General features: G+C 39.4%; 1 protein-coding gene across 3 annotated transcripts in view; it reads left to right on the top strand.

Moving 5' to 3' along the window:
* The window catches only part of LOC121860391 (dynein axonemal heavy chain 3-like), a 34448-nt gene extending 21703 nt beyond the window's left edge, over positions 1–12745 (top strand). For all 3 annotated transcript variants that reach the window (XM_042357511.1, XM_042357512.1, XM_042357510.1), the window contains exons 13-19: positions 669–905; positions 2804–2995; positions 3296–3457; positions 3687–3826; positions 4389–4563; positions 8875–9017; positions 12650–12745. In XM_042357511.1, coding sequence (XP_042213445.1) covers positions 669–905; positions 2804–2995; positions 3296–3457; positions 3687–3826; positions 4389–4563; positions 8875–9017; positions 12650–12725 — 1125 coding nt within the window. In that variant the 3' untranslated portion in view covers positions 12726–12745. The remainder of the gene's footprint in view (positions 1–668; positions 906–2803; positions 2996–3295; positions 3458–3686; positions 3827–4388; positions 4564–8874; positions 9018–12649) is intronic.
* The last annotated feature ends 5928 nt before the right edge of the window (positions 12746–18673 follow it).

The raw sequence follows: 18673 nt of genomic DNA, 5'->3' as shown, positions 1-18673 counted from the left end.
AGAAATATTCTTCAAGGACACTATCTGTCAATCAAAATACCCCACCTCTGCCCTCCCTCCCTTCCTACCCCCCACCCCCCACCTTTCCTCCCTACCAGAGAAGCGATTGGGAGAAAATAGTATATTTACATTTTTAGTAATAAATAATAACCCAGACTAAAGTTATGATAATATAATTGACATTTCTAGATTCCTTGCAGGTCAGGGAATATTTTGAACATAAACTTCATATATTTTGCACAAACGATAAAATATTTGCTTTGTGTAAACCAAATTATTACATTAGATCTATAATTTGTATGTCTAATGCAAAATCCATGATGTTTATATTCAAAATGATCATCATATTGTAAGAATTCCAGCAATGTAAATTATATTCTGGCAGGGTAATTTGTATGAATTTTATGAGCTAAATATAAACAAATAAAACAAAAATTATACTTCACCGCATATATGAGTAGATGCACCATGGAAAGTGAAAGTCCCCACAAGTCCGGTTCTGGCAAGGTACCGCGTAAATGAGAAATTGAGAAATCGCGGGGAAAGTTAAACCGTACCGTGTAAAGCGGGGTAATACTGTATTTATATACATCCACTGTATGAAGTATAGACACCAATAAAACTCACAGGTACACTAATACAAGAAGCCACTTATCTGTCTCTGACAGGTGGTTGTTCTAAACTTCCTCATCACAAAGATGGGGTTGGAGAACCAGCTGCTAGGGCTGGTGGTGGCTCATGAACGACCTCAACTGGAGGAACGCAAGAACCGTTTGCTGGTAGAGTCCGCCCACAACCGCCGCGCCCTCCAAAAAACCCAGGAGAAGATCCTTGAGGTCCTCTCCACTGCTGGCCAGAACTTACTGGAGGATGAGAAGGCTATTGATATTATGTCATCTAGCAGGGTAAGCCCACTATTTTCTGTCTATTTATCCTTTAACTTTACTTATGGTATCTACTACTTTTGTGTGGAATGTATCAAGTAGTACAGAAACCTTAAAGAAGTGGGTAAATACAGAAATGTGTAGGAGGAGCAACCCCAGCATCTGGATTTCAAGCGTAAACAAAGGAACAGGTGCAACATCCCCACTACTTCCTGTATCATTAACCAAGTATCCCATTTCTGGTGTAACGAAGAAATGGGTGGCAGTAGCAAGGCTGGTGCAGCAACTTTGTTCCAGACCGACAGATCAGGTCATAATAATGATTAAAGATAGTTGAAAGAACCCAGGTAATGAGTGCCTTTTGATAGGTGGTGTATGAAGGATTTTTGTACCATCTATATACAGTACTGTACTGTATACAGGTAAGTCTTTGTTTGTTGGGTAGCAGTTTCGAAGGTAGTAGGTAGCAGGCAGCCATCAAACAGGGAGGTACTACCGCCTGGGAAGATATTGGAAGCATAATGTGTTGTCTAATGGTAGACCCTGCTGCCATATGGCATCACGAATATTGTGACCAAGTCCCAGGTTGCTGATCTGTCTTTCTGCCTCATTTACACACAATTGCAGGATCTCAATTGTTTCTCTTTCTATTGACAGCACAACATATGATACATATAGCATTTCTCACTATTGATTATTGTTTTTCTTTTCTTTATTATCATTATTACAGTGTTGTTATTATTATTATAATTTTATTTTACTTTTTATTATAAATTTTATTTACTATGAATTACTATTATTATTAAATTTTCGCCCCCCAGGCCCCGATGTGGGTCAGTGACCTGTGCCCGGGTGGGCTAATCCCCATAAAAAAAAAATAAAAAAAAGTTAATGAAGACCAGGTATAAACGTAAATGAGTTTTGGAAGTACAGTATTAAGGTTATTTAATTATCCTTGAGCTTAAACTTAGGAAGCCTCAATGTGTTCATACGTTGACAGACGTGCAGATGATAGTTGTAAGATTTGATGACAGTACTGACATGTTCTTTCCAAGTCAGTCTAACATTGATATTGACTGAGGAATTTAGTGGAATTCACAACTTTAGAGGGTGTTGGAGCCTAGTGGGACAGTAGGAGTCCAAAGATGGTCATATGAAAGGTTAATGTGCATAACCATGGTTGATGGTGACATGATTGGCAACAGTCCTAATCTGGAGAGCACTGTGAAGAGCCTTATATTATCAAATCAAAACTATTGACAGCTATAGCTTTTTTATGATGACTAAACAGAAATATTTTATTTTAGTTCAATCCAGAATGAGATGTCTAGCTTTATACCTAGATATGTAAATGCCTTGCTTTAACTTGCCAGGCCAACATACAGGCAATTAAAACATCTAATAATTGTTTATAGTGCAATGTTTCCCATGTAAGTTTCAGCTATCACATTTGGTGGGCAATATTGGAATCTTGTCTATGAACTAAAGTGTTAGTAGTCCAGTTTGGGAGTAATATAATGCCAAGGATAAGTACACTTCAATATCTTCCCTGTTTTCTGTCATCATTATATTCTTAGCTTCCATTGTTCTTTGTAATGTTTAGGAGTTTCTACCATGGGTCTATGGATAAGAAAACTCGACAAAGTTAAGCAAGAAGGTAATCAGTATATAGCCCCATTCGGTCATACATTCCTTTTTTTCTCCAAATTTTGGAAAGGCTTCAAACTTATCAATGGTTTTCTTGAGCTCCTGAACTTCCTAAATCAGGATCAAAGGTCGAGGAAAAGAACGTGATCATCAATCAGTCTTTTGTTTACACCTCAACACACAGAGCATGCTTAAAATCATCAGTAGCTACCTTTGGAATGCCGCTCAAGAAGAGGAAAGTGAAATTACAATTAAAATTTTTAATTCTGCAGGTCCTATCGCAGGAGATCTCGGCGAAGGAGGAGGTGGTGCAACAGACGGAGCAGGAGATTGATGCTGCAAGGGGTGCCTACAAACCAGTCGCTATCCATGCCTCTGTCCTTTTCTTCTGCGTATCTGACATGGCAGCCATCGAACCCATGTACCAGTATTCCCTTGGCTGGTTCATTAATCTGTATCTCCAGGTAAATGTGGTTCCCCACATTTGTTTACTTTACTTTATCCTCTTCACCACTGATCGGCTTATTAAGTGCTTGAGCGGTCAGTTACATCTCTGTTACACACTATTGACAAGTACAGTGTTAGAATTGAAGACTATAAGCTGATGATAGAGGCTGTATAATCCTATCAGCCAGAAGAGTACATGTAAGTACTGTACTGCAATGTAGATCAGGCTGATAAGTACTGTATATTAGGTGCCATTTTATGAAGTTATGTTACAAAAATTGTGTGTTATGTATATTGATATAATATATAATTTTCAGTCCATTAGAAGCTCGGACACCAGCGATGACGTGAACTCAAGAATCTTGCTGCTCAATTTCTACCTGACACGGGCCATTTTCCTCTCCGTCACTCGTTCACTGTTTGAGAGGGACAAGATCCTCTTCTCCTTCATGTTGTATGTCAGGCTCCAGCAGGCACAAGTGCGCTCATCACACTGTCTTACTTCATACATTGATGTTATTACTTAAATGATTGTTACATTTTAATTTTTTTCTATATTTTGCAAGCAGATATTAAAGATATATACTCCATTTGTTTTATAGGTTCGAAAGAAATAGATTGTACTTCATAATAAACAAATCCATTAATAGTTTCAGATGTGAAGTATTCTTGTTCTAAAATGAGGTCTTTGGCCTGTGTGTACTTCAGGGAAGAGTGAAGGAGGATGTGTGGAGGTTCCTGTTGACAGGTGGAAAGGGTGTGCTGGATAACCTGCATGGTGCACCCCCAGCACCTTGGCTGTCGGAGAAGGCCTGGACCCTCCTGGTGCAGGCGGCTGACTGTGAAAGGTGACCCACTTTATGCTTTTAATTCTTGTTTCTTGTCTGTTGCTCTGGTGTAACTGATGACCCAAGACAATTTATTGTCGAGAATATATTTTAATTAATGACTATTAATATCTTGGGAGAACCTGAAGTTCTTGTGAAAGTTGCCTGAAGATATAATTTATAAATGCAAAATGGCTTTCTCAAGACATTGACAAAAAAATTATTTGAGTATCATTCAGAGAATTAATAGCAACTTCTTGTCAACCTCCTGGCGTGATCAAAACCCTGGCCCTCCTATAAGAAAACTTTAATGATTTTTGACCAGGTTGGTAATATGTTTGTGTGTGTAAAGTTTTTGAATGTCTTTATATGCATGCATGCATGCATACAATACATACAAACTGTATACATAAGCAGAATGATCAAACTAATCACAAGAACTTCCTCCTTCAGCATCATTAAAGTAAGTGAACTCAAAGGAAAACTAAATAATGTTTTCACCATCTTAAAAATGCATAACTATATTCTTGTTCTCCAAGGTCAGAAAATAAATGCCTCAGACTGCTAATGTTTTGATGTTCAGTTTATCAGGTGTCCATGAGCACCTGGCCAACAATGTGGAGGCTTGGGAGGAGGTGTACATCTCGGCAGCACCCTACCTGGCTAATTTTCCCCAGCCCTTCCACCAGCTGCATGGCCTTGACCGTCTTGCTCTCGTCAAATGCATCAGGCCAGACAAGGTCACCCTGGCAATACAGGTCAGTTTTACTTGGATGAGAGGATTTATACTACAATAAATATTACCTTGTTGATGAGAATGTTTCTCAAATACAAGTAAAAATTACGAGTTTAACAGAGGTATAAAGTGGTGATAGTATCTTCCTCCCTTTCTACCTTACTTTGGTCCTCGTTAGATGAAGTGTTAAGTTGTTCCAAATATCTTAAGAAAATAACTAAAAATCCAAACAAAGTTATGTTGCAAGAAACAGAGAATCTTGGTGCCGGTATATCTCATTTAACATACCGTAAATTCACTTAGTGATATTTCGGTTTATTGATATAAAATTCATAACTCCTTCATTTTTTTACTATTGCTCAAAATTCAATTTAGCAGTGTTTGACTCACTGGGATGGAAGTCGGAAAAACTGGGTGTTTGTGCTCCAAGTGTGCATAATTACAATACTCTAATGTGGATTAGATATGCACTTATCCCCCCATATTTACAAATTCACTTATTCACAAAAAAATTTTGTGTTTGACCTTATGATAGTTATTTCTTTTACGTTTTTTGGCACAATATGTATGTAGGATTGTGTGTGCATGCACTGAGGAAAAAACAAAAAAAGTACTACGTATATCTACCTAAAATTAGAGGTTGAAAATAACCATAACCCCTCACAGGTCGGCCTGGTAGTGACCAGTCTAACTTGCTAACAATGCCACCAGCAATATTAACAGATGCAAATGTGAAATTAAAATTATTTGTATCGATAAATCCTCATTTGTATCAGCTATTTGTATATTTAAACACAAATGTTGCAGGTATGAAATTAATAGATAGTAACGCTTGTGAGAGTTCAGAAACGGTTACTGCTTAGCTCTGAAGAGTTGGGTGCCTACCATATTGATGGTAATTGTTTGGGATTATCATCAGTCGTTATAAATCTAACTTTTATATTTACAATAATTTTTTTTTTAGTTAATTAAAATTAATAATAGTGTATTTAAGTAAGCAATAACATATTTTTAATTCTGAAGTTGGGCTAGGTAGAATTTAGCCTACTGGAGACGGAAACTGATGGATTCATTAGGCTACGGGAGACAGCAACTTCACATATAGGTTGCAGGCTGATTTTTTTTTGCTTTTTCAGACAAAAAACTGCATCCTATATGCAGTAAAATATGGGTACGTAATCAATCTACCATTTTCAGTTCTTCTGCATATACTGTACTGTAAATGAAACTAACAGACAACCTTCTCCTACATAGTTAACCAAAACAGTGCAGTACTCCTCAACCATCATAAAATAACCATGGCAGTTTTCATTGTTTGACTCTACAGTGTATAGAGTTTTTTCTTTAGATTTGCTTGGTAAATTGTATATTACAACTGTTGTCTGTTAATTACAGTATCAGCTTTCACTCCTTTTATCTTCTCATTTACACCCATAATCACTGACCTTCTTAAGAGTAAAATTTACTTACGCACTACCATCACATTAACAAACGGCTCCCTTTATACCTATCGTATTCCTCTCGGCTCGAAATTTATTCCTTGTTTACTTCATTAATCTTGTACTTGGGTAGATGTTAGTGATTCAGTTGATTACTTATTGTCAAACATAATTTTCAAATTGTTCCAAATATTATGTTTTCTCCATCTACTTTCCTCTTCATTCATACAGGTCTCCCATTCCAATTACCTTCTCCCATTTATATATATATTTAGCCCTTTCCAAGTCTCTTTAAATTCTCTCTGAACTTTATCAAGTCAGTATCAGATGCATATTTGACTCTACAGGTACGTCTTGGCTATAACTCTGACTTAAATTTTACAGTTACTGTACTATTCTTCTATTCACAAACTCTTTATATATAGCTATGTATTTTGCATCCTGAGCTGTAATTCCTGACTCGTCCTTGTCACTGTATCAGGGCAACTTTTGTACACCCATATAGGACCTGTCTCACTGTCTTGTTCTTTCAAGAAAAGGCTCAGTCATGTCAATATTGTTGTTGTTATTTGACCTGTGGTAATAATAATAATAATTATAAACGGTTTATTAATAGAGTTGCAGCCGGTGGCTGAAAATATACAAATTTACATGTGATTTAGATATAATGATATGCGTTCAATACATTTACAGGGCTCTACAGTACATAAATCAGGAGTTGTTTATTATTTTAACAATAGATGAGATGGTGCTATTCTTATATCTGTCAGTGAGGGCTCTAATGGGCTGAATTTTGTTGTAGTAGCGGACTGCGCGAGGTGGGCTGGTGGCAGGAGGTGGCGATGACGAGGATGGTGCAGTAGTCCACTGCCAAACCTTGCTAGTGCTTGGTGGTAAAGGTCACTGAGGGATGGCATTTCCAGGGTGGAGAGAGCATTGTTGTAGCCGGAGTAGTCTACGCCAAGCATGATTTTGCAGGTCCTTCTCTGTACCTTTTCTAGTTGATGTTGTTGGGTAGAGTTGAGAGAAGACAACCAGGCTGGTGACGCATATGTTAATTTGGGGAGAATAAAGGCGTTGTAGATAGTCCTCAGCTCTGGTGTGGGTGTCCCAAGTGACCTGAGTCGTGATAGCATGTAGAGTCGGTACGAGGCTGCCTTGATTATGTTGTTTACATGGACCTTCCAGTCCAGTTTGTGGTCTATGTTAACACCCAGGAGTTTGGCAGACTGCACTAACTGGAGAGGATGGGCACCCACTGTAACTGCTGGAGCTTGCACTGGAGTGGTGGCAGTATTGATGTGCATGACTACGGTTTTGGTGTGGTTGATGGTGACCCTGTTCTCTGTAGTCCATGCCTGTAGCCTGTCCAGGGTGCTTTGTAGCGGTGAGTAGTCTGGTGAGGTGTTGTCCACTGTAACCCCTACAGTGCAGTCATCCACATACTTCCACCGGTGAGGAGTGTCCGATAGAGTGTCGTTGATCAGGATTGGGAAGCACAGTGGTCCCCTGGGGAACACCGCAGGTGAGGTGTTGGAATGTGTAGACAGAACCCTGGTACCCAACTGCCTGACGACGCTCACTCAGGAAATCAGTGAGCCATGAGACCAGGTTGGTGGGCAGCCCTAGTGCAATGGCCCTGTTGATAACAGTGCAGTGATCAACAAGGCCAAAAGCCTTCCTGAAGTCAACAAGGGCAACGGCCAGTGATGTCTTCCGTTTCTGCAGGTTTTTTGTGCAGGAAATCAAGGAAACTAACAAAACAGTGTGATGAAGAGGAGGTCCTCATATTGCCAAATTGCTGTGGATCAATTGACTGATAAATTCTAGCAAATGCCCACTCAAAAACAAAGTCTTCACAGAGTAGACTGGGTATGGGGGTAATGGCAACTGGCCTGAGGTTGTTAGGGGACTGTGGGGTGGGGACCTTGGGGATAGGAGTGACAAATGTGGTTTTCCATTCATTAGGGCATTTGCTTTGTCTGAGGGATGCATTAATAATAGAACAGAGGGGGTGGCAAGTTCGACTGCAAACTCCTTGTAAATTTTGATTGGGAGGTCAATTGGGGTTGTGGAGCATTTGGATTTTAAATTTCAGGAGTTTGTTGGCAATTTCAAATGGTTGAACACTGGGAGGGGGGGGGAGGGGGAAGGTAAGTAAGCCAGGAGGAGAGTGAGGTCAAGACTGGGTAGTGTATGACATATGGTAGCAAAGTGGTTAATAATTATCTCAGCTGCTTCCTCACTAGGTAAATGAGAGATGAAAAGAAGCGTGGGAGACTGATGGTTAAGACCACAGAGATCTTTTACCTTTGAATACCACTGACCGAAGCCGACCTCTTTGAGGCCATGCACTTTCCTGGGATAATAAGACTTCTTGGCTGACTTCATTTCCCTGGTGACCTGGTTACGTAGGCTCTTGTATAGGTGGTTGTTGGTGTAGTATGCCTTGTTGCGCTGCTCAATTTGTCTTTTGATACGGGGTGTAATCCATGGTGTAATGGTCAGCATGCTTGTCTCATAAGCGAGCGGACCCAGGTTCGTTCCCCAGGTAGGGTGAAACTATGGTTAAATTTCTTTATGCCATTTGCCTCTGTCTACCTAGCAGTAATTGGGGACCTGAATGTTATTCGATTTGCGGATCGTGTTCCGGGGTAATGGTTAGCCAGTGTAGTTGGCGAGCTGTTCAGTCTTCTTGGACTATTCCTTGACACTGGGTCACTCAGCTCATTAATTCAAGGTGTGGTTGTTGTGTTGGCGACAGCTTCTGTACCTTAAACAAATCCACGCCTAGGTGGCCCAGACCGACCATCCTCATTACACGAGGGGCAACCATTATTATCTATATATTTTGGGCTAAATAATTTCTCTCTCTCATTTTCTCCCATGTTCAGGACCTCATAGCAAGCCAGCTAGGAGAAGAATACCTGTCACCGCCCCAGTTTGACATCTCATCGTCTTATGATGACTCAACCTGCAGCACCCCACTCATCTTTATCCTTTCCCCCAGCACCGACCCAGTGGCTGCACTCCGCAGGTATTTCATTTCCAACCTCCTGTGTCATCAACTTTACCTTGCACTTCTCTCATCTCTTTATTTTCGTTGCTGTGACCTGCACTCACAAAATAGTAAAAATAATATGTATATAATAAATAGTTAACTTACTTCTTCAGCCAATTTGCTGAATCAGGGCCACCAATTACTGATATCAGGACAACTATCCCCAGGACAATAGCCCCCCTCCCCCTTGACAACTGCCTCCTGGACAAGTGCCCCCATAGGACAACTGCCCCCATAGGACAAGTGCCCCCATAGGACAAGTGCCCCCATAGGACAAGTGCCCCCCCCCATAGGACAACTGCCCCCCATTGCCAGTGAATAACTGGCACCAAACATGGAACTAGCTGAATAGAGAGAAGAAAATAATTAATACACAAAGTGCACAACTCATACAATTATTTTTTAACACTACAAATTTGTAATTAGAAAAACATTTATAAAAAATTGTGGTTAAGTGAAAAAATTTGTAGATCAGTCAAATTTAATATTTGAAAATTGGTTAGGTTAAGTTAAAGGTAGGTTAGGTTAAGGTAAAGTTAATGTTAGGCTAAGTTAGCATGACTAGCTTGTAAACAAAGTGGCTAGGGCTGGCATTTGTGTGTGCCAGATGTTGGTCTGGATTGTCATCTGGATTTTTCTCTGGTAATCCAGAAATTGCTTTATCTGGAAATTCACTTAATGTGGACTGGATTTCCCTCCAATTAGTTTGGATTAAGAAGGTTTTACTGAATTTGCTATTTTAATTAGTTTTTTATTTTATATTTAACATATATTAATTTCATTTGTCAGTACAGGTATCCCTCATTTAACAACGGGGTTGAGTTCCTGAAAAACATTAATATTAAGCAAAATTATCACTAAACGAGGGTTAACAGCAAAGCATGGAGGGTGAACAACAAGTAAAGAATGGCAGGGCGGTAAACTCTGAGTATAGCACTATACTCCCAAATAATAATACTGAAAGTAATAAACAAGTTCATTATAAATGGTTATTAACACCAAACTTCTATATAAACAATTTGGTTCAAAGTTAAACAATTTAGTGAGCACAAGTTGAGCCTAATTCAAACAAATTTTAAATTGCATATACTGTATGTGAAAACTTCAGATTTAAAAAATTTGCTATCATAAACAATAATATTGATACAGTACATAGCATGTCATAAAATGCAGTAGCACCTTTTATGAACAAAAAATAGCTTCTACACTCAAACCATCCTCTGGGTGATGCGGTTTAGTTCAGCCGGGCAGTCACCTTGTTGAGTCAGAGGCATGTGTGTTTCTGCTGTACTGTATGTATATCGTGACCGTCAAATCAGGGAAGGGAACATAGCTGGGCTGGTGAGTCAGTTACAGCCCACTGCCTCCACACATATGTTCACTTCCCACACATACACACCTATGCTCTTTATTATTCTTATTATATAGTTTTATATTATAATTTTATTTATTCTTAAGCCACACTAGAGTGTTGTAATGATTTTTCCAAAACATTTATAGTTTCATTACATGGAGAATTACAGGGTTTAGGAAGTATTAAAACTTAAGGGCATATGAATTAAAGAAGTCAAAATGTCACTTTTGTGATCTTTTATTGTAGTACAGTACAGTATTTCTTTTTATTTTAAACTCTTTGACTTTGTACTTGTTTTGAGCACTAGTGAATTCTTTAGAAGAACTGATGCTTTTCAGTAAAAAAAAATCAGTTATTATTATTATTAACAATGTCAGCATGCTCCACCTCATCCCCAGTTATCCCCCTTCACAGTAAGTCAAGCTATTGCTAAACTGAATTTTGACCTAACAGTAAGCAGGAAAGGGTGTCAAAATTTATTTACTGTATTATTAAAGTCAATTATCAGGAAATGAGCAATTCCTGTGTACTATTCCCTTTTCTATACTGTATATTGCTCTGATGATGGTTACTGTGATAAATCAAAATGTTAGCAAATAAAGAAGAATATGTGTCGAGATGTTAGCCTTTGTCCCAGTCTTAGCGTTACTCTGTGTGTGTATATGCTATAATGTTTAAATTTTGGTTAGATTGAGTTATTCTACAGAGCATGTACAGTCAGCAAAATATTATTCTGCACCTTTACTGGTTTCTACAGTATAACACACCAGACCAAGATTCTGAAAACACTCATGAATCAAAGCGGATGTTGGTAGCCCTGGCTTCCTGAGTTGCCAGTTACTCTGTATATAGTATTTACCATAAGGTATTTCAGTGTGTCTGTGTGCACATTGTGTCACAAGATGTGAATTGAGCAGTTAACATCTTATCACTATACTTATAAAATAATCGACGCTCAGTTACCTATACGTAATTTTGTATAACTTTCCTACGTTACAAATGCTTCATATTGTTTTTTCTGGTTGAGGTCTCGTATTACGCTACTTCTCATCACTTTCTCAGATAATGGTTATAATCCTGAGTATTTACACGATTTCGTTGTATCTCATAGTATGCGAAATTCCTTTACAGCACCTCAGTTTCTAGAGTTCCTGCCATTCCTACCGTATGTGGGTGATTAAACGTAGTACAATCATTTCTGCTACAACGCATGATTTGTCAATGCGAATTGGTTGTAACGCAATTGATGAATAGGGGAACGCTGTTTGTAAAACGCGAACTTTTGCATACGAATGTTGGCTATGGCGCGATTCCATCCTCAACGTTTTAAGTGTAGCTTGGAACGGGGTTATGCAATGTTTACAGTTCACGTTCGACATCACATGTTCAATTGATTCGTGTGTTTTGTTTGTGAAGTGTTTTTTGAGAGGTACTGTACTCTGTAAATTTTGTTCTTTTTTTTTTCAAATTTACCTGTTACCCATAAATACTGTATGAAAGGAATAAGTAAAAAGAATGTTTCGCAGTGCAGACTAATGACTGTTTACACCAGCGCGCTCTGTTTATATCACGTGATCAGTTGAATAGCGTGGTTTCTGTCGATTGCTCTGTGAAGTGGCCTTCGTGATTCTCGCTGTTTTCTCCATTTTTTTTGTGCAAGCCATGAATATGGAAAGACAATGTAAGAAGCGTTCTGGTGATGGAATTGCTGGTGGTGAACGTAAAAGAAAGGCTATAACACTTGAAGAGAAGCTCGATGTGTTAGGCTAACTACTACAGGTATTTGTTTAAATTTTGAGTAATCTGCACCTCACCCTATTTTCTCCATAAGCCCTGTTATTTTTATTGTGCGAATTTCTATAGTGCAAGGCTTCACAAGAACTCAACTTTCGCCTTGTAGCAGAAATTACTAGTATATAATGCTGTGATATTATCTGGTTTAAGTGATATGTGTTTTATATTTATTCCTGATAATTTCTCTGTGGTTATTACACATGATATAAAGAATAATAGCACATTAGTTTTACAACGAATCACACAATCAGAGATACCAACCTTACCAATACATGGCATCAGTCTCAGTGTTCGTTGCGAGAGCTATCGCACCCAAGGGAGCAGAATAATTTTTTGCTGACTGTACATCTAACAACATGAATGTTCCTTTGCAATGAGAGTTTGAACTTTTCCTAAAATCTAGTACTATTCAGATTTTCCATACCAGGAAGTCACAATACATTTGATGTATTATCCTCAGGTTTGCCATAGAGAAGGAGATGGGCGAAGAGGATGTGCAGGTCATCTCCTTGGGTCAGGGACAGGTCAGTGACTAGTACATGATACTACACTGATAAAGAAGCAGGTCAAGTAAAGTCTCTTTCCATGCTGATAGTTATCTTAAGGCTATCAGATGAGCATGACAGAGTAGAACAAGGAAGTACAGGTTTGGCCAACAGGATCATGTATAATGACTTTTCTCATTTTAATTTAATTAAGAGGCAAGAAAGATACCACAGACCTCCCAAGTATGAGACACAAACTCATATTACAGTACTGCAGCACTTTATTTCAACTAAGAATTTGGCATGGCACATCTGAGTCTAATTGTAAAAAATGAGGAGCAAGCATGGTAGGATGAAACTAACATTCATAATTGAAACACAGTAACATGTAATAATTACAATAAACTACAAGGTTATGCAAAAAAGGGTACTAAGTGGACAACAAAATATGCAGCTTCTCTAAACAGAATTTTACCAAAGTCGCCGAGTTAAAGTATTCTACATGAACAGCACAATATGCAGCTTTATATACTTACTAACAACTGTCTATAAAAATAAAATTAATTAATTACATTAGTATTCAAGATGTAGGTATAGGAATTATGGACCAATCAGTGCCTGAGATTTTTAAATATTCTAAACAAGTTCAACTATGTAAGAGTTTAGGAAGGATTATGCCTGTAAGATCACTTAACAGCTTCAACCATGATGTGTGTGTAAGCATGAGGAAACAGCATTTCGCAGATCATTTTATAAAAAATTTTGCTCTCGTTTCATGATCTCACAAATTATTCATTATAATTAATATATATATATATATATATATATATATATATATATATATATATATATATATATATATACATATACATATACATATACATATACATTAATCCCTCACTTTACGCGGTCAATTGAACCCACGGCGGCCCGCGCAAAGTGAGAAACGCTTAAAGTGAACAACATAACATATGGGATTAATTGAAATAGAGACCGGGCCGACCCCCAAACTCCACTTATTCTGACACAATACCTACGTTGTAGTAAAAATAACTTCTTAATTTTATGATGGTATGCACACACAATTAATAATTAAGAGAAATATCAATAATATTAAGTTTTTTAACACTTACATTAGTAGAAAAGATGGCTGGGCACACGGGGATGGGGGGTTGGTTCCGAGGCAGAGGGGAGATTATTGGCCCTCACCTGTATCACTTGTATCAATTGTATCACTATCCACCACAGAGGCTTGCAGGGCCTCTTTGTCAAACCCCTCAAAGTCCATATAAGTCCATATCCTCACTATCATTATCAATATCACTGACCTGGGCCGGCTGTGGTGGGTGGCGGGTGAAGAACTCGGTAATGTTTTGATGACTGGGCGACCTTGTGTGCACCCTGCTCGCGCTGCTCTCCGCGTAAAAGGGTACACACACCTCGGAAAGTGAGCATTCCGTGTTCGGCAGGGTACCACGTAAACGTGGAAACGCATAAAGTGGGACCGCGTAAAGCGAGGGTTGCCTGTGTATATATATATATATATATATATATATATATATATATATATATATATATATATATATATATATATATATATATATATATATATATATATATATATATATATATATATATATATATATTCATTCATTCATTCATTCATTCATTCATTCATTCATTCATTCATTCATACATACATACATACATACATACATACATACATACATACATACATACATACATACATACATACATACATACACACACACACACACAGTTTTACCCCGCTTAACGCGCTTTCACTTAACGCGTTTTATCATATACGCGGTGCCTTGCCAAAGCTGAACTTTCACTTAACGCGGGTTTTTCCACAGCTACGCGGTGAGTGTCCGGCTCGGATGCTATTTTTAGATTTTGACCACGCGCCACGCGCCACCCACCCGCCCTCCTGCCTGCCTGCCTCTCCCTCCTCCTCCCTCCGCTTGGGTAAGCGGCGCGGTAAGGTTGCGCAGTGTGTGTCTTTGTTGCGTTATCACTGACGTCATATGACGTCTCGGACTGTGATTGGCCATGCAGCCCTACCCCCCTCTGCTGCTAGCTGTAATTGGCTTAAAGTATTATGACGTGACTACCCTGGGGAGGGAGGGAGGGAGGAGAGACGACGCTTGACCTAGCCGCGGCAGTTTCATCCCTCAAGGCCACGCCGGGTTAACGCGCATCCATTGTTCTGTAAAATGGCTTCCGCCGGACCACCACCCCCAGAGAGAAACCTTTCCTTACCTGGACCCAGCGGCACTAAACCAAAGAAGACACGACGTTCATTAAGCTACGAGCTGAAGTACCAAATTGTTCAAGATTTGGAGAAAGGAAGACGCCAAGTTGATCTCGCGCGCCAGCATGGCGTCAACGAATCTACGATTCGTACAATAAAGAAGGATGCAGCCAAGATAAAGGAGCACATGAAGATCACAAAGTCTGCAGGTGCTTCATCTATCAGGTATTGCCAGAACAGGGTGCTGGCAAAAGTGGAAACTTTGCTGGTGAGTTATTTGGTGCGTCAGGCGCGACGCAACATGGCGGTGGACACGCGCTCAGTGCAGGAGTACGCACGTGAGCTATACGCAGCAGTGACACGTAAACTGGGAATTGCAGAGCCCAAACCCTTCAATGCTTCCCATGGTTGGCTGCATAGGTTTAAGAGGAGGAACAAGGTCACCAACATCAGCATTGTTGGTGAGGAAGCGAGTGCTGACCGTGCGGCGGCTAGAGATTTTCCTCCGTTTTTACGTGAGATTATGGAGGAAGGACAGTACAGTGACGACCAGGTGTTTAACATGGACGAATCTGGTCTTTTCTGGAAAAAGTTACCTTCCAAGACCTTCGTTGTCCAGTCTGCGAGCAAGGTAAGGGGCCGGAAGATGCAGAAGGAACGCATCACCGTCCTGTTTACCACCAATGCCTCCGGTACCTGTAAACCAAAGTTATCGGTGATTCACAAAGCCCGCAAGCCGCACGCCTACAAGAATATGGACATGAACAAGCTTAATGTCCACTGGCTAACCGCACGTAAGGCGTGGATGTCCTCTTCTCTGTCCCTCTTCTGGTTTGACAACTTTTTTGTTCCTGACGTGCAGAAATTCTGCGAGCAACAGAATGTTCCTTTCAATATTTTGTTGCTCCTTGACAACGCACCTGGACACTCGCCCCTACTTATGGATCGTCACCCCAACGTAAAAGTGGTCTTCCTTCCTCCCAACACTACGTCATTAATCCAGCCCATGGACCAGGAGTTAATCTGCAATGTTAAAGCTGCATACTCGGCAAAGAAATTCAAGCTCCTGAACGACTCTACCAACACCAAGGATGAGTTGCGTAAGCTGGGTGACACCGACAGCGAGAGTAAAAGCGACGAGGACAAGGAACAAGAGGCGGCGACTCAAGAACTTCTCGTCAAACAATTTTGGAAGAAGTTTAACGTCAAACAAGCTGTAGACTTCTTGGTGGAGGCATGGGATCTGCTGTCTATTGCTACGATTCGTCACGCATGGAGACATGTGTTGCATGGCATACCAGGTGAGAGGAGGAGTGAACCTGTGACTGGTCAGGTTCAGACTGTTGCAGTAGCAGTGGACCTTGCCAGAGAAGCTGCGCAGACTGTTACAGCTGAAGGCTTCTCCGAGACCACCAACGAAGACATCATGGAGGTGATCAGAGATCCTGAAGTGACTGCCGACGAGATGTTGGAAGAAGAACCCGCCAGTGAAGAGGAGGAAGAAGGTGCGTCATTCTCCGAAGAACCTAGTTTAAGTCATAGTGATATTAAGTGTGTCATAGAGTTAACAGAAAAAATTAAGTCCATCGTTTCCCGCGACACTGACGATGAACGCCATGACGTCTTCCATACCCGACTGGTGCAGGCTATGGAGCCGTACATCACGGTGTATCATGAAAACATCAAAGCCAGCCGTCAGCAAAGCATAACCGAGTTCTTCGCCCGCAACCCACCACAGCCAGCCCAAGCCAGTGATAGTGATAGTGAAGTTGATTTTGAGGGATTTGTCAGGGAAGCCATAACAACTGTAAGTGACAGTGATATTGATTCACCTAGTAATGGTGATTCACCTGAGGGGCAGTAATCTGCCCTCTGCCTCGGAACCAGCCTCCATCCCCGTATGCCGACCCATCTCTTCTACTACCGTGAGTGTTCCTTAAAAATTTTCGTTTTTTAACCTATTCTTTATTTTTCCTATGTTAACCTTTATCTTTCCTAACCTAACCTCTTTTATATTACTTGTTTTTCATGCCACCATAAAGTTAAGATAGAATTTTTACTACAACATAGTTATTTGTCGTCAAAAAGTGGAGTTTGGGGGTCGGGCTGGGTTCTATTGGAATTAATCCCATATGTTCTGTTATTCACTTAACGCGGTTTTCACATAACGCGGGACCCTCTGGGTTCAATTGACCGCGTTAAGTGGGGTACAACTGTACGCGGTGCCTCGCCAGAGCTGAACTTTCACTTAACACGGATTTTTTCCACATATACGCGGTGAGTGTCCGGCTCGAGACGCTATTTTTAGATTTGCCCCACCCGCCACCCTGCCTGACTGCCTGTTTTAGCTCATAAAATTCATACAAATTACCCGGCCAGAATATAGTTTACATTGCTGGAATTCTTATAATTTGGTGATCATTTTGAATATAAACATCATATATTTTGCATTAGACATACAATTTTTAGATAAAAATTTTTCTCTAGGTAATTATGTTATCTTTTGTGCAAAATATATGACATTTATATTCAAAATATTCCTGGTCTTACAAGGAATCCAGCAATGTCAATTATATTATCCTAACTTTAGTTTGAGGTATTATTTATTAAAATTTAGTGGTTATCCCACACATCTCCTTGGGACGGTTGGTGGGGGGAGGGAGGGACCGACCGACCATCTGTTACCCCGTGAAGAATTATTTTTTTTTTATTAACTGAAGATATTTGTTTTAGCTCATAAAATTCATACAAATTACCCGGTCAGAATATAATTTACATTGCTGGAATTCTTATAATTTGGTGATTATTTTGAATATAAACATCATATATTTTGCATTAAACATACAATTTTTAGATAAAAATTTTTCTCTAGGTAACTATGTTATCTTTTGTGCAAAATATATGACATTTATATTCAAAATATTCCTGGTCTTACAAGGAATCCAGCAATGTCAATTATATTATCCTAACTTTAATATGAGGTATTATTTAATACTAAATGTTAAAAACTCTGGAAGGGAGGATTGGTGGGGGGTGGGGGGGAGGGTTGGGACTGACCGCGCGGTTGGAAGAGGGGGGGAGGCAAGGTGGGGTACTTTGATTGACAGATAGTGTCGTGAAGATTATTTTTTTTTTATTAACTGAAGATATTTGTTTTAGCTTATAAAATTCATACAAATTACCCGGTCAGAATATAATTTACATTGCTGGAATTCTTATAATTTGGTGATCATTTTGAATATAAACATCATATATTTTGCATTGAACATACAAATTTTAGATAAAAAAATTTCTCTAGGTAACTATGTTATCTTTTGTGCAAAATATATGACATTTATATTCAAAATATTCCTGGTCTTACAAGGAATCCAGCAATGTCAATTGTATTATCCTAACTTTAGTTTGAGGTTATTATTTATTAAAATTTAGTGGTTTTCCCCCAAAAATTTCTCTGAGAGGGAAGAGCCGGCAGTGTAGTGTGAGAGGGGGAGGGAGTTGAGTCCATTATTTGAATGGACATTAACTTGGCGACTGTATTTCTCTATTTCTCTTAAGTATTAATTGTGTGCATGTACCATCATAAAATTAAGATGTTATTTTTACTACAACATAGGTATGTGCCTTCAAAAAGTGGAGTTTGGGGGTCGGGCCGGTTTCTATTGGAATTAATCCCATATGTTCTGTTGTTCACTTAACGCGATTTCACTTAACGCGGGACCCTCTG

The sequence above is a fragment of the Homarus americanus genome, unplaced genomic scaffold (assembly GCF_018991925.1).
Source record: "Homarus americanus isolate GMGI-L3 unplaced genomic scaffold, GMGI_Hamer_2.0 scaffold25606, whole genome shotgun sequence".
In the NCBI taxonomy this organism is placed as follows: domain Eukaryota; kingdom Metazoa; phylum Arthropoda; class Malacostraca; order Decapoda; family Nephropidae; genus Homarus; species Homarus americanus.
Note: the sequence above shows the minus strand (reverse complement) of the source record. Positions and strands in the feature narration are given on the sequence as shown.